The sequence below is a fragment of the Cervus elaphus genome, chromosome 13 (assembly GCF_910594005.1).
Source record: "Cervus elaphus chromosome 13, mCerEla1.1, whole genome shotgun sequence".
NCBI classification, from domain to species: domain Eukaryota; kingdom Metazoa; phylum Chordata; class Mammalia; order Artiodactyla; family Cervidae; genus Cervus; species Cervus elaphus.
The window spans coordinates 72,112,282-72,135,615 of NC_057827.1; the positions used below are offsets into that span (position 1 = coordinate 72,112,282).

General features: G+C 52.3%; 1 long non-coding RNA gene and 1 gene segment (V, D, J or C); one reads left to right on the forward strand and one right to left on the reverse strand.

Moving 5' to 3' along the window:
* Positions 1-6,635: 6,635 nt before the first annotated feature.
* On the forward strand, positions 6,636-8,154 carry LOC122706891. The gene is made up of 3 exons (XR_006344496.1): positions 6,636-6,701; positions 7,603-7,664; positions 7,918-8,154. It is a non-coding gene; the product is annotated as an uncharacterized LOC122706891 (long non-coding RNA).
* A 355-nt stretch (positions 8,155-8,509) lies between these two features.
* On the reverse strand, positions 8,510-21,207 carry LOC122706890. The segment is given in 3 exon segments: positions 8,510-8,723; positions 20,729-21,046; positions 21,129-21,207. Coding segments are annotated over 3 exon segments (453 nt in total).
* Between the last annotated feature and the right edge of the window lie 2,127 nt (positions 21,208-23,334).

Sequence of the window (23,334 nt, forward strand, 5' to 3'; positions counted from 1 at the left end):
TTTTGCTCATAAACTTGACTATGATTTTGAGGGGGCATTTCATGACCATTTTTATCCCATGGTGCTGAGAATGTCCATTCTCAGGTTTGGCAAAGATTTTGTTGACAGGCCACTCAGTGTGCTGTTACTGGACTAGGCCATAAACCAGTATCCAAAATTCTCTGGACCACCTGTCTTACTAGCCTCTTGGTCCAGGAAAACATTCCCTCTTGTTGCTTTTTCTCTTATCTAGAGTTATACTGCCATCATCATCGATCTCATATATATATATCATTTTATCAGAGGCCTCAGTCACACATTTGGCACTGTAAGAAATAGCAATTTTGTAAAACAGGTGAAATACAAAGAACATAGCCAGCAGTACTAGTAAAGTCGCAAGTAAGACCTAAGAGTTTCCATTAGATGTAACCCAGTATATCCCAGGTCGTCTGACTTAGTCTACTCTGTACGAATCTTTATCTTTCAGGGAAATTATACCTTGGCACCACCGTCTATAAGGCACATAGCCCAGTTTTCTAGTGTTACTAGACTGATTACCTTTAGTATGATTTAATTGTTTTTAACACAGAGGAGACTTTAAACCTAAATTACCATAGCCTGGTGTTATCTATATAAATCTATCTCATAATTGTGGGAGATTTCTTTTTCTTTTGCTAAAACTTTTCTTTTTGCTCTGATTGAGCTTGAGGAATAGAAAAAGGCTCAAATTTATGGCCAGAGTCAGAGTAGGCATTTTTAATTGGCCCAGTGAGGGGATCCCGTCTGGTAGTATCACAGTGACCTGAATATGACTATAATTTTTTTTAAGTAAATTTCCTCAGGGCCAACCAGTTAGAGTCTTGTAGCAGAGAAATTTACCAAGGTAACCCAGAACTAGATACAGGTAATTGGCCACAAACCCAACAATTGGATTGAATTTTAAAACTGGCATAGAATCAGGCCTATGATAGAAAAGCATTTGATTTATATACAAAGGTCTAAGAAGTCAAGAAAACATTATAAATGATCATACGAAGCAGATCCAGCATCTTGGGCAAGCTGTCTACCTCTGATGTTGTTGTCTTTTCATCTTGGTGTAGAGTAGTTTTTCCTACTCCTGGAAAACACACGATTTAAACCTATAATTTCTCAGATAGAAACCATAAAAGTTATAAGCATATTCACCGGTTCATTCAGTCCTTTGTTAACTTTTGTGAAGTCATCAGGTTTTTCATTAGAATACTAAGACATATCAAAATGTTAAGAACTCCATATAATTTCTAGGATATCTGTATTAGTAATTTTTTATACATTATAACATGAGTGGATTTACTACTCATTTGATAATCTTTTTCATGTAATTTAACCAACCAAATAAACAGTTTAATATCTCTCTTTGGGATGTTTCAGGGGCCCTCTGAAACACCCCAAAGTTAGCTAGATGTCAAAGGAACTTCAAAAGAATTCGATTTAGGAAGTTTTATCAAAAAGATCAATTAAAAGCTTTAGAACATTTGGTCAGATTTAGTCAATTTTGATGGGTGTATCATTTAGCTTGTTGATATGTCACAATGGGTGCAAATACCAAGGCTCAAGGTCTAGTGAAAGTCAGTTCTGCCATCTTGGACCTAATTGGCTCTAACCAGTTTTCTTACGACCCTGTCATTCTTAACCAAATCTATTTATCTAACTAATTGTAATCTAATTTTAGAAAATCCTGATCATGCATAACTCTTTTTAGTATTTTTTTACACTTTTTTTTACTGAAAGCACACTTCTTGCTTTCCTTTAGCAACCAAGAGCTAACTTTTATATTAGCATTTTATAGATTGGTGAGCATAAATATCAGTGATAATTTCTAAAACCCTTGCTTTCTTAAAACATTTTAGGATGGCATCAAATATTATTTATTTATAGTCCCAAATCTCTTTAGTTTTTCTGTAAAAGGAAATCAGTGTTTAGTAGTAAATATTTCAAAATCTTATTTCATTTGGAAATGACCTAATTATTTAATAAACTTCTAATACTTAGTTTAGCACAACCCTTAGAAATTCAAGTTACACCAATCTGGAGAGACTATTTTAAACTGAAATTTTTAAAGAACAATTATCTTTAATAGAGTTTATATACAAACTCATACCTCATCTACATTTTTTAGAAGTTTTTTTTTTTTTACTCGAGGTAATTTCCTTGTTAACAAACCCGTAACAGGTATAATATTTAACTTATATTAAACCAAGGTACAATGAAAATATTTCACTTGATGTTAATTACTCTAAGACATGTCTATATTAGATAGGTCAACAAACAAACATTAATATCAGGTATTTAATACTGAATATTTCCCAGTTCACCTAAACCTGGAATTTATTGTTTAATTTAGAGTTATTTGATTTGTAAGCACTTACCCCTTTTTTTAAAGCCAATTAAATAGAGCTCATTTACAAATTAACCTAAAAAATATTTTCCAGAGACAAAGACATACCAAAACATATTTAGACAGACACAGTGCAAGATCTAGCTTTATTTTCTAAGTTTGGTCATGAATTAGATATTACAATATAAAATTTAAATAAATAACATTTTTAAAGGCTTCTTTTTTTTTCTTTTTTTTTTTGCAGTCTCAGGGGTTAAAGATGGTCTAGATGAGTGTTCCTGAGAGCCCTGGTCTCAAGGCACAGGGAAAGAAAATCAAGTTCTAACAAAACGGTGGCAGGTCTAAATGGTGGCCAGACAAAGCAAAATAGCCATCACAAATCACAACACAGAACAGAGTTAAAATACATATAAACCTGGCAGTTCTCATCAGACACTCCCTTGAATACAAGAATACAGTCTCTCAGAAAACCTTCTATAGAGACACAAAACTTCAGATATCTTCAAAGATTTCAAAAGGAGGATAGGAAGCCAGGTTGAAAGAAGAAGGAGGAGGAGGCGGGAGAGGGGGGCAAAAGGGGTGGACTTACAGACGTCTCCTGCCACCTACAGACACCCAGGCGTTACAGGACTTTTCCCTGGGCTTCCAGAAAAGGGAGACCAGAGACAATGCCGGCACACACACAAACACAGAGAGCCGAAGACAAACACACGGACAGACCAACATCGGCCGACAACACAGCGCTGGGTTTTCAGGCCCCCTGAATTTTCTTGCCCCCCGGTACAAGGTTTACCTTACCGAATGGCGTCCACTACTCACCAGACTCGGGATCAGGAGAGGAACTCTCCTTCCCACAGAGCCGGCTGCCTTCCAGTGCGCTCGCTGGCCTCGGTCTTGCGCCGGCTGGAACGTCCAATCTGTTCCCACTTTATAGAAAGCTTTCTCCTGCACCAGATACCTTCCTGCTTCTCAGCAGGGCCTTGGATTTACACTGGACTTTCCTGTCCTGCCTGAGCACCGGTGCTATTATTTATCCTTCCCCTCTGTCCTGGAAGTGTTCTCTTTCCCCGGTCAAGGGATCCCGGACGAGCCCCCAAATGTTATGCCCGATGTCCGAATCCCCGAGCTGGAAGAGAGAAGGCTTCCAAGACAATGCAACACGCAAAGAAAGGGAAGTTTATTCCTGACTCGAGTCAGGGCTCTTGCCGCAACCAACGCAGTGGTGCAGGGTCCAAGAGCCCTGGGCCCAAACGGTTACCCAAATTTATAGGGTGCACATAAGCAGTTGGTGGCTGGATTAAGCGGATTGGTTACCTGTTTGCAAAGTAATCTTATTGGCCCAAGCCTTTGCGGGCTTTTTTTCAAACTTGGGCATTTGCGGGCTTTTTCAGCTTTCCCTAATAGGTTCCCTTTTTCTTGCAAGGCGCATGTTGATTGGCTGGCTCCAGGTGGCCTGATAATCATGTTACCCTGGAAAACCAGGCCAACTCCTAATCTAGGCTGCCTGTTATGGTGCAGCCTCACAGTCTTCCTGGGATCACTTCCTGAAAAGGGGCCTGAGTGCTGCCTCGATCCTGTCTCCCGTGGAGTCCTCCAGATCTGCTCCCTATGAGCCAGCACTGCGGCCAGCCCCAGGCAGCAGGCAGGGTATGGGGTCTGTGGTCCTGGTGGATACATGCGGACAGTGTGGCTCTGAGGCTCCTGGGTGTCAATGTGGGGACCGCAGGGGCTGGACATGTCCCTGGGCAGCTCAGGCCACTGGGGGTAACTCTGGCCGGTTACTCTGGAGACACGGAGGAGGATGGGGACACAGTCGGAACCCATGACTTGCCCAGCTCCAAGACCTGGAGATGTTGCTGGCCCACCCCAGGTCTAGGGCGGTGCGGGTCAGGCTGCACTCTGCTCTCTGACCTCTGGCCTGGGCTCGGGTCCCTAGGGGGCCAGTATGGCTACATCTCCTCTTTCAGTGTCGCTCCCCTCAGCTCCGCAGTGACCCAGAACTGCCCAGAATCCCCGTTACCCTCCCCAGCCCAGGGCTGCTGTCATGAGGTTGGGCGGCCGGTCAGGACAGGACCCGGGAGTGTGGGCCTTTGAGTCTGAGCCTGGCCCACTGCCCGCCCGCGGCTGGTGCTATGAGTGGCTGAGACCATGGGCGTCCCAGCAGAGGCCCAGCCTGCCTCAGGCCTGCACAAGTTCCTCCGGGTCGAGGGGGCGGGAAGCTGCTGGGGGTCTCATTGTCTGGGTCTCAGCAGCCCAGCTAATGGCCCAGGACCCTTCGTCAGGCTGTTGCTGCCCTGAGAAAGCAGGCTGAGGGTGTGCAGGGTGCAGTCCGATGTCAGGAGGGCAGAGCCGTACCCCAAACACAGCTTACAGCATCTCTGGTAGTGGGCCCTCGCATTCAGAGGTTTCTGTCATGGAGAGTGTCACTGTGGGCCAACCGTAACTGTCATAACACCACCATGATACAGCCGGCATCAGAAACCCCGCTGCTGGCCTTCAGCGCCCCTGTGGTCTTGTCTGGTGGGTGTGGAGCCCTCGGAAGCTGTCAGCTGGTCCAGGTCTGGACGGGCCCAACGGCAGGGTGGCCTGTGATGCCTCCTTGCCCAGCCCACCATGCAGCCATGGAGGACCCTCGTCCAGGTGCAAGGCTGTGTTCATCCTGGACTGAGTGGCTCTCTGAGCCCAGGTTTGATGTCCTGCTGAGCCGCATTCCGAGTCCCTTCAGGGCGGTGGTGGCGGGTCAGGGAACCTCAGAAGCTGAGCAGAGGCCAGAGCAGGGCGGCCGTGGACAGTGTCCTCACAGGAACCTGGCAGGTAGGGACACCAGTCTATCTTGAGCTCCCCAGGCTGACCTATGGGGTGGCGGGCGGCTAAGTTGCAGGGCTGGGAGGGAGACTTAGGTGTAATGGCTCCCACGGGCACTTTCTGCAGAGGCTGTCCTGTCTTAAATATAAAAGCCATCTCATCAGTTTTCAGGGTCACTTCAGGTGTGGAAAGAAGAGGGTGCCCCCTTGGTGTCCACATGGGCTTGCAGTGGCTTAATAGAGTGAGTCTTTGTTTCCCGTGGGCGAGATCACTGGGTGAGCTGTACAGAGTTCTGAGTGTCTGATCTGAGTCTGTGCAGTGAACTGGACAGAATTTGACTTCCTAGACTTTCATCTGGACTTCCCTGGTGGCTCACTGGTAAAGAAGTCTCCTGCCAATGCAGGAAATGTTGGTTTGTTCTTGGGTCAGGAAGCTCCCCTAGAGAAGGAAATGGCAACAGACTCCATTATTCTTGCCTGGGAAACCCCATGGCTAGAAGAACCTGATGGGCTATACATTCCATGAGGTTGTGAAAAGTTGGACACAACTTAGCGTCTAAACCACAACAAACAAGAATAAGAGTTTCAGTGATGACGTCTGGCTGTTTGCTGACATGTCATCCAGCCTGAGCTTCTCCTTTTGGGGGCATCAGGGCAGCAACCCACACACAGCCATGGGGCATCAGGGCAGGATTCCTACACATGGCTATGACCAGTTTTGCAGACGTCTGAAACCTGTCCCAAATCCACCGGGGCCCAGATTCGCCTGTGCGGGTGATTGCAAACTCGGTAACCTCAGCGCTTTCTTGAGGATTAGCCTTCTAATTAGATTCCTACCTCTTCCTCAGTCAGTTTTGTTGCTGGAAAAGCAGCATTCTGGGTGATGGCGCTGACTTTGTCGGCCAACTCTGCGAACCCCTGTGCTCTGACCTGCTCGGGCCTCCCAGCCCGCACTGTGTCCAGGGCAGAGGAGCAGAGCCTGTGGGGGGAGCGGGTGGTGCGGGGCAGGGAGCGCCCCTGGACTGGGGCAGAGACAGGGAGCAATGCTGCAAACACGCTGGATGGCCGGGCTGCCTGCGAGCACAGCGCGCTGGGGAGGCGGCCTCCAGCTGGAGGGTGTGTCGTGCCCTGCCCGAGGGGCAGAGCCGCTGGAGCGCATGCCACGGCTAGGCTTTGGCTCCACAGACACGGCCCCTCTGGGGGTGGGCGCTCGCGTTCCGGAGCTGTGGGTGGGGGCAGGTGTGTCAGCTGCCGCAGAGGGAGGGAGGCGGCTCGGGTTGCTGGCATGGAGTGGCAGTAGCTGTTGCAGAGCCTGGCGGACTGAGTGCTTGCTGTGGTCTGGGCACCATGCGCAGCACCCACGTGCCACTTTCTGGGTCCTCACCATGAATCCCCAGGGGACCCGTGAAGACCGTGACGACCAATTACTCCACAGGCTGGCCACTGGCAGCAAAGGACCCAGCACACTGTTGCCTGCCAGCTGCTGGTGGTGCCAGATCTCCATGCGAGGACGGAGGCTGTGATGAGAAGACAGCACTGGGGTGGGTGGGCAGGGCTGGTTCTGGGCTGGGGGAGGGCTCTGGGTCTGGGGAGGATGGGGCAGAGGCAGGGAGTCCAGGACAGGTCCGCGGTGAGCTCAGGCAGAGTGGACGACGCACACTCTGCTGGGTCTGGACGGAGGACTCGCCAGCCCTGTGTTCTGAGGCTGATAGTGCGCCTTTGAGGACAAGAGGAGCCTGGCCACTGCCCCGGGGTTCCTCTGGGCACCACACGGGGCCCCAGGTAGAGGGCAGTCTCCCCTCGTCCCCTGCAGGTCACCTCTGGAGCCCCAGGTGGCCAGCAGGGCCCCTGGAGCCAAGTGCCCCCGGCATGTGCCCTCGTGGGGCTGCAGCTGTCTGGGCAGCTGTGGCTGCTTGCTGAGGCCCTCAGCAGTGTCCATGCCTACCCGCTCAGCCTGGGCTGGGTGAGGCGGCCTGTCCTGGGGGCTCCATGCAGGTGGGTTTTCCTTCTGAGGCTGCTAGCAGCCCCCGGGCCACAGGGACTGCAGTGCTGCCCCCTGTAGGGGGGCCAGCTGGCGTCTATGAGCAAGGACAGCTGAGAGCAGGAGGCAGGAAGGCGTGGCTCTGGGGAGTGGCGGGAGGCCCCAGTTCAGTCAGTTCAGTCTCTCAGTCATGTCCCGCTCTGCGACCCCATGGACTGCAGCACACCAGGCCTCCCTGTCCATCACCATCTCTCTGAGCTTGCTCAAACTCATGTCCATCGAGTCGGTGACGCCCTCCAACCATCTCATCCTCTGTCGTCCTTTTCTCCTCCCGCCTTCAGTCTTTCCCAGGATCAGGGTCTTTTCCAAGGAGTCAGTTCTTCACATCAGTTTGTCAGAATATTGGGTCTTCAGCTTCAGCATCAGTCCTCCAATGAATATTCAGGACTGATTTCTTTTAGGATGGACTGGTTGGATCTCCTTGCAGTCCAAGAGACTCTCCAGAGTCTTCTCCAACATGCAGGTACTGAGGTGGGGCCGGTCAGGGAGGCGTGGCTCTTGTGGGTGGTGGGAGGCCTAGGGAGCATCTCCTCCCCGGTGGGGCCCGCCTTCCCCCGACGAGCCCCTCCCAGCCGGTCCAGGGTTCCTGGGGCTCACTCACCAGTCACTGTCGTCAGTCCCACTCTTGATACTTGCTGCTTGGTCCAGGTTTCTTTGGTTCTTCCCCAGAGACAGGGGAAGCTATCCTCTATTTTAGACGCTACTTCTGCTTTCAGTTTCAGAATCGACTAATACCAAATAAGTGTTTTCCATTGGGCTGCTTCAGGTCAAGAACCATGACAATACTGCCTCTGCATCCCCTCCCTCCTCCCAAAGCCCTGGATGAACCCGAAACCTCTGACTTTGCTCAGCGGGACTTTGCAATGGCTAATCCACAGCAGCCCACTTTCTCCAGCTTCTTCTCCCAGTTGGGGGATGAGCCAGCTGGGCAGAGAAGAACCTTGTCTCTCAAGAGCTTTGGTGGGAGGATGGCCTTTCGCCATGGGGTGCTGTCTCTGGTTCACTTGCTTCCTCAGGTAAGAGAGGGAGCAGGTGGGCCAAAGGAGGCTTTGTCAAGGTTCTGAGGAGGTACCCCTGTGTTCCAAGCATGTAAACCCAGGCATCTGCCAGACCTGATCAGGAGAGGGAGTGAACAGTCCTGCCCCTGGACAAGGTAGGGCACCTCTTCCGCCTGCACTGGGCTCTGCAGGCAGGGGTCGGTGGGAGGTGGGAGGACCCTGGGGAGGTTAGGAGGGTCTTCACCCATGAATGCTGGCATTGAATCTCCCAAGCAGACCCAGTCGTCCCTGGGCTCCCACTTCCTGGAGCCATTGTGGGGCCAGGAGAGTGTTTCCAGAACCTTCCATCGCTGAGTTTTAGAACCCAGTTTGAGTTTGAGGATTTTAAAGCCTTTACCCCAGAATTGTGGAAAAAGAGGATAGCCAATCTAGATTCTAGCGCTGGGTCTGCAGAGCCTGGAGGCCTTGGGCTCCAGGCTCGCCTCCTGGGGGTGTGTCCTCACGGGGGCCAGACACACCCAGCACTTGAGCACACTCATTCTTGCACACACGTGCATGACGTTCACCTCAGAAACAGCCAGAGGTCACCCAAGGGTGAGAAGTGTCTGTCTGGGTCTCTGCTCTGTCCTGAGGCTGGACGTGGAAGGCACCCACCCTGCCCAGCTGCCAGAGGACAGTGGGGCTGCCACGTGTGGCAGACCACCCCATTCGCCCCCCACCCCACGTGAATAGTCCTCGACTGGGAGTAGTCCTCGACCACCCTCAATCCAGTTTGGGTTTGGCAAAAGAGAAGGCACCTAGGAGATGAGGAAAACCTGTGTTCAAGAGCAGTGATTTGGAGAAAAGCTAAATAAAGTTGCCCCTAAGGGGGTTGTTAACACTGGGACCAGCAACTTTGTGTCAAGACCCAGTAGCTGTCTCAGCTCTCTCCTGACCAGTCTCAGGCTCAGTTTGAGTTCTTAGGAATACAAAATACTAGAGGACACCTATGTTTGGTTTTCAACATTTATTTCAGAGTGCTGGTCAGCGGCCTATCGAAGAGACCTGGTGTGAGAAGGCTGACCCTCCTGATACCTGCCCCCACCCCTGTCTGCCGCAGACTTCAGCTTTGCTGTCTATCACTGATTCCTTCTCAGGTGTTCCTACTACCTCCCCTGCAGTTGTGCAGGGGTCAGGAGGGTGGTTTACACAGATTGTACGGTTTCTTCCTTAATTTTGGTGGTATGGATTTTTTTTACATTTGTGGCCACACCAAAGAGCAATGCAGCTAGAAGGGCGTACAGGCGAGCGAACACCAGTCTCAGATAGACTATAACTGCTTTTTCGAATGGTACTGATCGAAATTCATTCGGAGGGGGTCCGCTGTCTTCACTCCCTCCGTCACCCTTGGCTTTGCAAAGCGGAGGTGCCCAGCCCCTGTGGCAATGGCAGTGGTTTTCACTGTTGCAAACTCCTCTGAAGCTGCATTTCTGAGGGGGACACCTGTACTCTATTTTACCCACAGAATTGTTGCAGAAGCTGTTTAAACAGTACACTCTGTTAGCACAGACGGCACCGTCTCTCACTCGGCCAACATCAACGGTTCCTGTCCCACGGTGTAGGTCCAGTCCAAAACACAAGGTCCCTAATATAGGAGTTTGATGAAATGCAACGTGTTCCTGCAGCCGGGGGAGAGAAGTGACGTTGGTGCACTGCAGCCTTCCACAAGGCTCATCCCGCCTCCTACAAGCTACAAAGTGGAGAGAGTCATCTCTTAGTCTACAGTGTCCAAATCGGTTGGCTCCTCCGTTTAGACCATAGCATATACGGGGAGCATTGAAAGCCCCTCTACCAAAGATTTCTTTGCAATGCACATTGCGGTCAGTGCAACTTCCATTAAAGCAGTAGCCTTCTTCACCACATGGGGTTCCATCTTGCATAAAAACATCTTTAGGACAGAGCTGACTAACCCCACGGCAGTACTCAGGAAGGTCACACATACTCTGCATGGGTCTGCAGAGCGTCCCAGGCTTGGAGAATGTGCAGTTTGTGCAGCATGTTTCTGCATCACATTTACTTTTAGCAGTCCAGGAACAGAGGGTGTCACAGCATGGGTTGTTATAGCACTGCTTGAAGGAGCCACAGTCGCATCGCTCCCCATTTTCCACTTCTCCGTTTCCACAACGTTGGTGTGTCAATGATCTGTTGTAATATTCTGGCTTATCTTGATACATACAAATGCCTGTATCATACAGAATTGTATAATATAAATGCTCGTAGGAGCAGTTACTGAAAGCATCTGTCAGTGACTGGTAGCCATTCATAATGCAGGTGGTCCTTCTCTGGCAAACACAGTTATCGCCGTCATACAACAGACCCACACTTCTGCCCATTAGAAAGCACAGATAGAGAGCCGCTGTTAGGAGATTTTTCCCTGATGTAGCAATTGGCAGCAAATTACTTCTATGGCACAAACTATACAGGTTTGGAACATAGGTACCATCAGGTGGTTGAACTGTATTAAAGACTATGGATGTATGTGGTTTAAAAGCAGGAAACAGGTTAAGAGCATAGAACTGGAAATATGAGCTCCCGGACACGAGAGACGCAGTGCTGACTGGGTCCCTGACGTCATAAAGGTGTAGGACGCTAATGTAAAACCTAATCTCAAGACCACGATAAACGGCATCAATGATATTGCCCACATCCACCATGTACTGAACAGTTGCTGACACATTCCTTAAGGTTCTGTAAAATGCATTAGTAGACTGAACTGATCCTTTCATAACTGCTACATGGAATGCAAAGGTCTTACTAGACACCCTGGGGCCTGCAGTGATGTTTGCTGGAGAGAGCAGAGGGTCCCTTTCCTCCTCATACCCCGGTCTGTGCATGGGTCCCATTGCATTGGCATCTGCCACCATCTGAGAAACAGCGTGCTCAAACTTTTGAGAATGCTTGAGGGGGCTGATTTCGTAGGTAAGGTCATCCAACTTCATATAACCCTGGAGACCCCCATAGCACGTGTTCATGGTGACCATGGAGAAAGGGGTCTCCTCCAGGTAGCCAAAGTAGTAACAGTCTTCAGGGACGAAGGGGTGGTCCGTCTGCAGGACTCCTTGGTCATCCTGAGTCATCATCAGGTACCCAGGCCAAAAGAGCCTCTTGCGCCGCATGCGGATAAGGTGCCTCTGTCCCCCAAAACGCAGGCTGTAGGAGAGCCAGCCCAGCACCTGGGCCCCCTTGCCTTGGTGCGGCTCCTTCCTGGGAATCACCACCTCCGTGGAGATGTAGCGCCATGAGGGGCGGTCCGGAGAGCACTGGACAGCGGCCAGCACTGCCCAGAGCCCGAGCAGCCAGAGGGCTGCCCTCAGGGTGACCCGGCCCTCGGCCAGCATGGGGGTGCTGCTCAGGGATGTCGGCCAGCGAGGACAGAGAAGGGGAGGCCCCGCAGAGGAGCCAGGCCTGAGCCGCGTGCTGAGGCCACTGCCGCCCGAGGAGACACTGAGGGAGAACAAAGGGTGCCTGGGCTGCCAGCGCCCAGCCCGGGCGGGTCATCTGCAGAGACTGCGTCACAGTCACCGGGCGAGGCCCTGGGGGAGCCTGGTCATCAGACCAGCGGGGGCTGAGCAGGGGCGGGCGGAGGGCGGGTCCACGAGGGTGACATGGCAGGGGCAGGGCAGGGGAGCGGAGGCCTGTCTCCACCCCACACGTCCAGCCCTTCTTCCAGCGGTCTGCATGCCCGACGTACACCTGCACCGCGGCTCACGACCCCGCTCTGCCCGCGGGGGCTGCCAGGCCCCCTCCTGCGCAGTCCTCTGTTCCTCCCGGTGAGCACCACTTCCTTCTACTTTGGCGATTGGAACCAGACACTGCTCACGTCACGTTCATAGGTGCTGAAAATGTCTTAAAAGTTCATAATTGCATGTGTCTTATTCTGGTTAGCAGGTAGGTCACTTGCAAACCGTGTGTTCCTCTTGGTTTTCGCTTGGAAGCTTCTTTTAGGCCCCCTGAGGAGCAGGCTCCCCACTCTCCTCTGGGACGCTCTCTGTGATTCTTGCTGACCCCGGCTGGTGAGACCAGAAGCCAGGCCTGACTGTGAGACCCGGGTTCCCTTCTTGTCCTTCTGTAAGACTCTTTCCTGGCAGGGGATGATTTTCACCTGTGCCTCTGTGGACCCAGGGGGCCTGCTGGTACCCAAGGGGAACAAGGAAATATTTCAGGCATTTTTACACAACTTTGTAGCCATCCACAGAGGACAGAAACTCACTCACAGGGCAAAATCAAAAGCAAGATTTATCTTTCATCTTTAATATGAGAACTCTGTATCAACAGAGGGTGCCCCCTGCTGCATTTTGCTCATGGGGCCTTGTCGCTTTTTGCCTTCTTGTCTTGGGAGAGAACAAGTAGGATCTGGTTCCTCCCCTTTCATGTCTGTGTCCTGTTGCCTTGACTGCAAGCTGCTCGCTACAGGGAGGTGGCCCATGGTGTACGGAGTGGCTGTCTCCTGATCCCTGCCCCCTTGCCCCAGTATCAGCTTACAGGAAACCCTTGGCCAAGCCCCGCTGGGCATGGCTGCAGGGGATGAGAACCGGAGCCCTCCCTGCAGAATCCAGCGGGAAGCAGGGAGTGTCTGCAGCAGCCTGTGGCCTGTAGCACTCTACCTCCTCACCTCCCGGTCCCTGCACCATACGAGGAACTAGAGTGAAACCCCAGGCGAGACGACTCAGGAGGACCCTCGCTGGCCCTCTGCTCTGTCCGCTGGCTCTGCCAGTGAGGCTGCGACTCGTGACCCGACTCCCGGCCCTGGGCGGATCGGCCTGCCGTGAGGCCAGCCGAGCGGAAGGAGCTCGGGCTCCGGGATGTCTCTGGGCCCTGCTGCTCCGCAGCCCTGCCCCTTTCCTCTTGGCTCTGAATTCAGTGTCCGTGCCTGCTGTCATCCTGGGGGAGTTACAGACTCCTTCACGTCCTCCTCACCGTTTGCAGAAACGGTCAAAGGGAGTACTTCCTGCAGGCGGGAAAGGTGTTTGCTTTCACCTGCTGGATCCTGTAGAGGACGGCGCGCTGCGTCTGCCTTCAGGCCTGTGCAGCAGCGGCTGTTGCGGCGGAGGCACGTGCCGGGGAGGCTGTCAGCTCTCCCTGCCCACGGGAAGGTCCGTCTCTGATTTCCGGGCCTGGTGTTTTTGGTTGCAGGAACACCGGATGTGGGTTGTGCGAGGGCTGGCAGCCTGTGTGCTCCTGGGAAGTTCTGTGATGATAACTGGGCAGGTGCTTTGGCAGTCCTGTGGTATCCGAGTCCCTGAGACGTGCAACTGGAGACGAATTCGCAACAGGCAAGAGGCTGCCGATGCCGTGGAGCCTGGCTTCTGCTGTCCACAGTTTTTCCATCTTCCCAAATCTGGATGGTCTGCCACATTCAGGATAAGACCCAGATCCTACTGTTCAGTTTCTTTATCTTGCCTATCTGGGGGGTCCTCCGTGATGAGGCTCAGCCCCAGAGACAACATCAGAAGACAGGAGTCTCAGAACCTTCACTCAGCTTAGATGTGATGTACCCGGTCACTGTTTCCACCCTTCTGTACCTACACGCTGTCTTTTTCAGGGCATGAGAGGACACCTGCTGACCAATACCCTCCACCAGGCATACAGGCAGCTTTCACATTGGGTGTGAAAAGGATCGGTATCCATTCTGGCTATATTTAGCAGCCCAATTGGCTCCATGGGTCTCAGGAGGTCGTGTCAGCCTCCTGAGTGTGGGCTGCGGATGAGACAGGCATAACCTTAGAAGGAGGCAAACATCACACACCCACAGGTGGCAGGAGAGCCAGCAGAGGCCAGGGACCCCTGGGATTTCTGAAGGGGCCCACAGCATGGCAGCTCCTAGGCTAGACATGCAGTTACCATACACAGGGTCCCCTTCCCGCTGCCAGTGTGGGCCCCACAGTAAGGGTGGGGACCTCAGGGCTTGGTGTGGAGAGCATGTGGAGCACATGCATGTGGCTACCTGGGGCATAACCAGCTACTGTGTTCCCTGCACGTGTGGTTTACAGAAGCTATCATTATGCAGAAGTTGGGGTTGCTGGGGTGAGGTTGGGTTGGGGGGACTAGTCCTGTAGAACCTTTCTTTGGCTGCAGGGATCCTGTAAAAGGCAGCTGGTCCCCCTCCCCAGAGGGGGTGATCGAGAGGGTGCTCGTGACCTCCAAGGATCGAAGTGCTGGCCCAGAGGGCTTGCCCCCGGTCGCCTGCCCCCTGAGCAGAGAAGCTGTGAGTGAGGCATCGTCAGGAGCAGATGCAGTGTGGGCAGTGCACGGGTGCCAGGGTGGCCTCGTGGGGTTCCTGGCCTGGCCCATTGAGGCAGGGCCATGGGGCGCCTGCAAAGCAGCCAGCCCGCTGCCTGATGGGCTAGGGGATTGTGTAATGCGACTTTTCCAAGAGGCGGACATTGTTCCAGGACTGCTGTGGCCACCGCTTCTACCGGCCGGGGTTGGCCATGGGGTTCCACCACCCACTGACCTTTCTGCCACCCCCCTTTCCCTGGACTTGGCCAGAGCCGGAGCGGAGGAGGATGGGGGTCCATCGGGGCGTGTCTCACACACCCACCGGGAGCTGGCCCCTCTGGCTCCCACAGGACAGCACGCATGGGAACAGAGACACTTGCATGTTGCCCCAGACTGCATTTCAGGAGGCAGGGTGGGCTTCATCATCCCTCTGTCGTCCCACCACCCAGGCTGCTATTGAGGAGACAGAATGACCTGGGAGCAGTGTGATGGGGCACTTGGGGTGGGGAGGGCCTCTCGGCCCACTCTGGTGTGCGTCAGACAGAGCTTCTGGGGTGGGGTGGGGGTCTGGAACCCCGTGCTTGTAGCAAGACCTGTGCTGTCTGTGGGACCACTCCCCTTCTGTGAAGGTCACAGTGCAGTGGACTTTCAGGAGACTGAGGGTCCGTCTCCACAGGTATGGAGGGGACATGTCTGAGAGCTGCAGGACCGGAGAAAATCCAGACCCTCCCTAAGAGCTGTCCTCACCCCTAGGGCCACTGTTTGGCCATACGGTTAGAATGGCTAAAACTCACCAGTCTTGCGATGCCCACTGCTGACCAGTGAGGAAGACAATGGAAAAGCTTGTCATTGTTGTGGAAAGAAGGTTGACCCGTCAGTCAGCTCGGCAGGCGGTGTGGCAGTTTCGAAGAAAGGTAGCATGGTTTTACCCTTTTCATGCTATTTGTGAGGTTCTCGTGGCAAGGACCCTGGAATGGGTTGCCATTTTCCATAAAGAAGGCTGAGCAGCAAAGAGTTGATGCTTTTGAACTGTGCTGCTGGAGAAGACTCTTGAGAGTCCCTTGAACAGCAGGGAGATCAAACCAGTCAATCCTAAAGGAGATCAACCCTGGATAGTCATTGGAAGGAATGATGCTGAAGCTCCGCTACTTTAGCCTCCTGATGTGAAGAGCTGACTCATTGGAAAAGACCCAGATCCTGAGAAAGATTGAGGCCACAAGGAGAAAGGGGCGGCAGAGAATGAGGTGGTTAGATAGCATCACCAACTCAGCGGACATGAGTTTGAGCAAACTCCAAGAGGTAGTGGAGGACAAGTGGCCTGGCGTGCTGCAGTTCACAGAGCTGACTTAGCGACTGAGCAATATCTGCAGCTTTATCCTGAGATCGGCAAGCATGCTTCTCGGTGTCTTCCTGAGTGACCTGAGGCGCGTCCACACAGTGCACACAAACGGCTGGAGTAGCTTCACCCATGACTGCTGAGACTGGAGGCACGCACGGCGTCCTTTCCCAGAGAAAGAGCGGGCCGCCTGTGGGCCACACATGCAGGGGAAGAGTAGAAGAAAGAGCAATCGAACCCTGAAGGGTCATCTAGGAATCTGTTCTTTTCAGTGGATGGAAACTTCATGTGTCATGAAACCAACCATTTGACACCAAACAGTTGAGCAGCCACCTCCTCTCTCCGGGCCCTGAAGGCTCCCATCAGCCCTCTCAGTGGCTGCCTGCTCCTCACTGGTCATGTCACTGACTCGGAGAAGCCTTGCTCTCCTTCAATGTGAAAAAGCTGCTCCATCTGTGAACTCAGGTGTCTGTGCACTAGGTGGTGCGCGCGGCAAGGAACCTGCCTGTCAGTGCAGGAGACGGAGGAGGGGAGGGCTCCGTGAAGCACAGGCTGAATCAAGGTTGTTGGGAGAAGTAAGATCCCTGGGTCGGGAAGATACCCTGCCCGAGGAAATGGCAACCCTCTCCAGTGTTCTTGCCTGAAAAACCCCATGGACAGAGAAGCCTGGCGGGCTACAGCCCAGCGGGTCTCAAAAAGTCAGGTACAACTGAACACGCATGGAGTCTCATTTCTTCCTGTGGTTCATGTTTTGTCTTATGTTTTGTAGTTTTCAGGGCACATGTCTCTCCTTGCCTTGGTTAAATTTATTGCTAGGCATTTAATTCTTTTCGATGCAATTTTAAATGGAATAGTTTCTTAATTTCCTTTCTGGAATGTCCATGGCTAGTGTGAAAGAACCTTACATGCATTTGGCGAAGTGAGAGAAAGCAGTCTTAAAGGCCTGCATATGGTATGAGTTCATTTATAGGCCGTTCTGGAAAGGGGAAAACTATAGTCAGGACAGGGCTTCCCAGGTGGTGCAGTGGTAAAGAATCTGCTTGCTAAGGTAGGAGACACAAGAGACGTGGGAAACACGGGTTCAGTCCCCGGGTGGAAAGGATCCTCTGAGGGAGGAAATGGCAACCCGCTCCAAGATTCTTGCCTGGAAAATCCCATGGACAGAGAAGCCTGGTGGGCTACAGTCCAGGGGGTCTGAACGAGTCAGACCCAAAGGAGCACCCGTACACACACACACACATAGGATAAACCTGTCAGCGGATCCAGGAATTGAAGGGAGGGCACTGGACGGGTGAAGCGTAGGTGATTGTTAGGGGTGGTGAAGCTATGCTGTATGACCTGGGACGGTGGACCCACGATATCATGCCCTTGTCAAAAACCGCGGAGCTTGTTGGCATGAAGGATGAACCTAACATGCACATGTACAACATCATTTAGGAGGTCCTGATTCTCAGGATGAAATATGGACTGTAAACAATGTCTACTGACATTACACAGCTTACAACAGCATGCTGAAGGTGGTGGGATCTGTGGGAACTTTCCCAACATGTGGGGTCTGTCAGGCTGAGGGTGAAGGAGTGCTCACCGGGCTGAGCCTCGACAATGACCCCGTGTGTCCTCGCGGACAGTGCTGACCACTCAGAACACTGCGTGTGCATACTGGGACCCGAGCACTAGGTACCAGATGGCACGTGATGGGAACCAGGCTTCTCGCTGTTGCGTGGGCAGTTCCAGATGCCAGGGAGGAAGGCTAGAGAGGTCTGTGAAGCTTTGGGGTAGGGGTGGATGCACCACTGTGTTTGAAAGTTCAGTCTAGTACCGGCAGAGAAGACTAGATTCAGGAATACTGCTAGACACCAGCGTGTACCTGGTGCGGGACACTGTTACAGATTCCCTAGCTCTGCTAGCCAAGCAGCCATCGTCAGCACAGCTGCATGGGAACAACTATCCCTAAACTCCTCGTTTCTGATAACTTCTCACAGCCGAGGAAAGCAGAATTGCTTAGAGAAATGGCTAATTCCAGGGCTGGGATAGGAGTGTGCAAGACAACGCTGGGGCAGCCTATGAGTAGTCCCGCAGCCCATGGAGTCTTCCAAGACACAAAACCACACAGGAATTTCAAAGGGCTACAGGCACCAACCCCAAAGTTTAGCCAACCCCAGGCTAAAAGTGGAACAATTTGAACAAAATCAAACATCACGTTGCTCTAGTGGTAAAGAACCCACCTGAAAATACAGCAGATGTAAGAGAGATGGGGTTGATCCCTTTGTCGGGAAGATGTCCTGGAGGAGGGCATGCAAACCCACTTTTGCCTGGAAATTCTCATGGACAGAGGAGCCTAATGGGCTACAGTCCATTGGGTGGGAAAGAGTCGGACATGACAGAAGTGACTAGCATGCATGAATCAGGACAAAAGTGATTTAAAATCAGTAAGTTCCATGAGCTAAAAGGTAGCGTTTGTTCCATGAGACAGTCAGGAGACATGGCTGAACACCAAGAGGGTGCTCACAGTGGCTTCTTTATTCATCAGGGAATATTCTGTATATTCCTTAGATGTATTGTGCTCTCTCATTGAAAGATGAGTCCGCGTATAAACTTCTGGTGGATCATACCTTAAAAATAAAACTGAGGATATCAAGTAGGGATTGTTTTTACTAGTAAAAGCTTTCCTTTAGTATGTGGCCTCTATCTAACATAGAACTGCCCAAATGACAGAATCTACTGCACCTACTAGAGCCTATCAGTTAGTGAAGGGAAGAATGCCCCGTTGGTGCTCAAAGAGATGACACCTCACTCATAGCACTCTTCATAGTTTTCTCCATGGAAATTCAGTGGGACCCCACACCCCAGGTTGATATAGAAGGTGAGTTTGATGACACCACAGACATAGATGCAGGAACACAGGTGACACAAACTTTTCAGCTTCCTGCATCTCTGCATGGTGTCAGCAGACTCAACTTCTATCCCAGGCTGGCGTGGAGGTCCCGCTGCATCTCCATGGAGGGAACTATGGCTGATGCTGTGAGTGAAGTGTCAGTTCCATTTGCACCACCTAGGGGGGTTCTTCCCTGGCTCTGGGTTTACACACCTCTGTTGTCTGAGTCCAGCATGCACTTACACAGCTGACCGCTGGCTAGCTCGTTCACTGGCCCTGTGCTGAGCCGCATTGCTGAGTCACGCAGAGCCTCTCCTGTGGACTCAGCCGGCTTACACCAAATGTCCAGAGAACGGACATAAGTGACAAGAGGAAGCGACCCTAAGAGACGTGGGGATATGGTCCCCTGTCCCAACACACCATTCTGCCTCAGAGGCTGAGTAGGCACCTACAGAGTCATGAATGCAGAGAAGTTCCCCAGGGAAACTGCTACAAGGAGAGGAAGCCCAGGTCCTGACAGGAGACCAGCCGTCAGTCACCATCTGCCCCTGCACCTGCACAACACCACTGTGTGTCTCCAGCACCCACTCGTGGTCATGGAGCCCCCGGAGGGTGACTTGGATCTGGGCTGACACTGACTTCCCCTCACTGTGTCTCTTGCACAGTGACACACGGCCGTGTCCTCAGTGGTCACAGGGCTCAGCTGCAGGGAGAACTGGTTCTTGGATGTGTCCCTGCAGATGGAGGTGTGGTTCTTGATGGAGGGGCTGTAGTGAGTGTCACCATTATAACATATGCACCCTGTCCACGCTAGCCTCTTCCCTGGGGGCTGGCAGATCCAGTTCCCACCATAACCACTGGTGATGGAGTAACCAGAGATGGCGCAGGTGAGGGAGAGGGTCAGTGAGGGCTTCAGCAGTTCTGGGCCCGACTCCTGCAGCTGCACTGGGACAGGTCACCTGGGGACAAGGAGAGTCAGTCCCTGTCAGTGGCCTGCAGTCACAACCATCCCCACAGACCCGTGCCTGAACCTGAGACCCTCACCTTGGGGAGCTGTCACCAGGCAGAGAAGACCCCACAGCCTCATCTTCTGCACCACAGCTGTGCCTTCCATGAGACCTCAGCCCAGTCTGAGCAGAGAGGGGTGAGCTCCCACCACCAAGGGGTGGATTTTACCCTGGAGCTTGAAGAGGAATTTGCATTGAGGAGCTCTAGTCCTGTGAGTCCAGAGAGGCTGTAGTCACGCTCACCCTGGTCATCCCAGGATCCCCATGGGCACCCTCTGAATTTACATGGTTGGACAGCTAGGGTGGGAAAGCACTGGGTCTACCAGATGGCTTGGAACCAGATCCAAGGGCAGGTCCCCCTTTCTGAGCCCAGGGTCTTCGTCCTGACGGCCCCCTGCCCCTCCCCTGTCTCAGCTCAGCTCCTCGTCCTCTCAGTCCGTGGGTCTTCCTCAGGGCTGAGCCCAGCACAGCTCCTGCTTCCTTACTCTGCACCAGTGACGGCCACTGTGATGGGAGTGAGCACAGAGGGTGGTGGGCTCCATGCTGACCCCACGGACAAATCCTCCTGAGGACCTCTGTATTTCCCCTCATGAATGATCCAGACAGAAGCTCAGAATGGGGTGTGGACTTCAGGTAGTTAACAGTTTTGAAATGAACGTGAGTCAAGTGTTTTACTGAGTTCCTTAAAAGAAGAAAAATGAAGGAGAAAAAATTTTAGCTGTTGACTATTATGTTTCTGTGTTCGTGTGTGTGTGTGTTTGCATAAAGCTATCCTTACTTCAAGGAAAAATTAAAATATATATACACACACAGTTGTCTGAGAGTGACATAAACCATAGCAATGAAATATCAGGACACATAAGAGGATCTATGGCTTAGCTCCTGGGCAGGAGGAGTAAAGAACAGGTTCTGAAGAGAATCCCCTTCAGGCCCTCCAGCCCCCAAAGCCTCTTCTGCACCTCCTCCTGGGCTCAGCTTTCTACTGAGTCCCGAGCGCCCCCTGGTGGTCCTGGGCCCCCATGCAGGGAGGTTTCTGTCTGGGCTCACTCTGACTTCCCCTCACTGTGTCTCTTGCACAGTAATACACGGCCGTGTCCTCAGGTGTCACGCTGCTCAGTGAGAGAGAGACTTGGCTCTTGGAGGTGTCCCTGGTGATGCTGAGCCGGGATTTCAGGGCTGGGTTGTAGCCTGTGCTTCCACCACTGCATATAACACCAACCCACTCCAGTGCCTTCCCTGGAGCCTGGCGGACCCAGCCTACAGCATAGCTGGTTAGTGAGAATCCAGAGACAGCGCAGGTGACGGAGAGGGTCTGTGAGGGCTTCACCAGGCTGGGTCCCGACTCCTGCAGCTGCACCTGGGACAGGACCCCTGTGGACAGAGAGAAGCACGGTGACTCACGGGCTCAGATGCAGCTTCCCCACGTGCCCATGTCTGATCCAGAGACACTCACCGCTGGGAGCTGACAGCACGAAGAGGAAGGTCCACAGTGGGTTCATCTTCAAGCAGATGAGAGTCACCGCTCCTGGAAATCTCTTCAAGCCTGAGGAGGAGCCTGAATTTAAGTGACCTGGTGCTTTGTTTCCAGCCTGTGACCTGAGTGGATATTTGCCTGTGGGAGGGGCCTCTGCGTAAAAAGCAGAAGGTAGTGAAGGGAGGTCCCTGTCTCTGGGGCTCCCCCTGTGAAAGGGGGTGCTGACTGTGCCCTCAGAGAACTCAGCCGCCCTGGGGTCCCCCTTCCCTTATCTGGGGTCTTCTGTGTCCAGGAGTGAAAGACTGTGGAAGGGCTGGTCAGGAAAAAAGATGTGGTAAAATATCAAGCATAGGTTTTGGGAAGAGAGTAATTGCAGGGAGGTTCATCTTTTGTCAAATATACACTGCAGATTCAAGGTCTACATAATTGTCAGAACTCTTATTTATCATTCTTTTCTGCATTGGCTTATGTTCATGAACAGGATATTAAAACATTGGAGCGAAAATGTATGTGATAATTGCATTTAACTCAACGAAAACTCAGTACAATTTAAATTTTATCAAAACTCAAAAATGGTTTATTATTTCCCTTAGCTGGTGAGACCATTTCTTCATCTGAACAGTTTAAAATCAAGAGTTGCTCTGGAAGTGGTGTTGTTCATATGTGCTAACCCTGCAGTTAACTTTGTGGACAAAGTAGACGTTTCTGCTGAGAAGCCCGTCTTCCCAGCATGGCTGACTTGCCCAGTGGGCTGTCCCACATTGTCCTGCGCACAACTGAGTGTCTACAGGAGCTTGTGAACCTCAGGACCCCCACCCTGCGTGTGGACACTGCAGACCCCAAGGCTACCGAGGACTGAGGACAGACAGCTCCTGGGAGCTCCTCAGTGCTCCAACATGCTGGGCAGGTGCCCTGCTCACTCTGCACAGACTCCCTCCTCCTCCAAGTGCTTATTCCTTCCTCTCTGTGTCCCTGCCGTGAGATGGGAGCTCAGGGAACATAGTCCTCACCACAGTGGTGAGAGGACATGCATGGCTCGTGGAGGTAAACCTTCACAGTGAACGGCAGGCAGAGTGTGAGGGCGGCATGGTCAGAGGAAAGCCCCTCTTCAGGAAGCAGGTTTCCTTGAAAACCCCACTGAGAGCAGCTTTCCCGAGCCCAGGGTCTCTGTGTCCTGGACTGAGCCTGAGGTCCTCTGAGTCAGCAGTGCTGGAGAGCAGAGCTCAGGTCCCCCGTCTCCCTGTGGCCCTGAGGCTGTGGCCTCGCACCTGCATTCCGGCTGTGAGCATGTAGACGAGATGACGGCCGTCACCGCGTGTCTGGACTTTAGGTGGGTTTTCCGGGGGTGGTGAGTGCTGCCATCAGCGGTGTTATCTCTCCTGGAACCAGGAACTACCACCGTCTCTCCACATCTCTGACTGACACCCTGTATATGCAACCCATTCCACTCTGGCCCTGAAATATCACACATGTGGGTCTGGAGCAGGTCAGCTCTCCCTAAACCCAAAGTTCTCACCTGTACACTGACTGGGTTACAACCTGTTGAATATGAAACACCCTTTCTAGTCAGGGTTTTGCTATTGCTGTTTTGCACCAGGACAGCTTCTCTGCCTGATCCTGTTTCCTGCCACCTGATCTTGCTTTTGGGAGTGGATTCACCTAACTGGGTCTGTGACCTTTGTGGGGGTCAGGCCTCCAAGAGGTTTGAGATTTGCCTGATACATGGCAAGGGGGAGACTCTTAAGGGTGATTACAGGATGGTGGGCCTCTGGTGTCCAGGTCACTGAGCTTCTGATGTGCCCTCATTCCTTGGCTCAACACCTTCTTCCATCTTCAGAGTCAGTCTTCAGGGGTCTTGTGCTGCATCACCCTAACAGGCATTCCTATCTCAAGCTTCAATTTCTAAGAATCCTGTAACTGCATTGGGCCTTCCTGAATAATCCAGTAAACTTTTCCATCACAAGAGCCTGAAGGACTCTAAACTGCATTCCCAAACCCATTGCAGTCTGTCTACTATGGGCTTGTTATGTTTAAGGCATTAGAAGGAGAGTGCTGAAATAATGGAGAAGACTCTCGAGAGTCCCTTGGACTTCAAGGAGAGCAAATCAGTCAATCCTAAAGGAAATCAACACCTAATATTCTTTGGAGACCCTTATTCTGGGAAAGACTGAAGGCAGGAATAGAA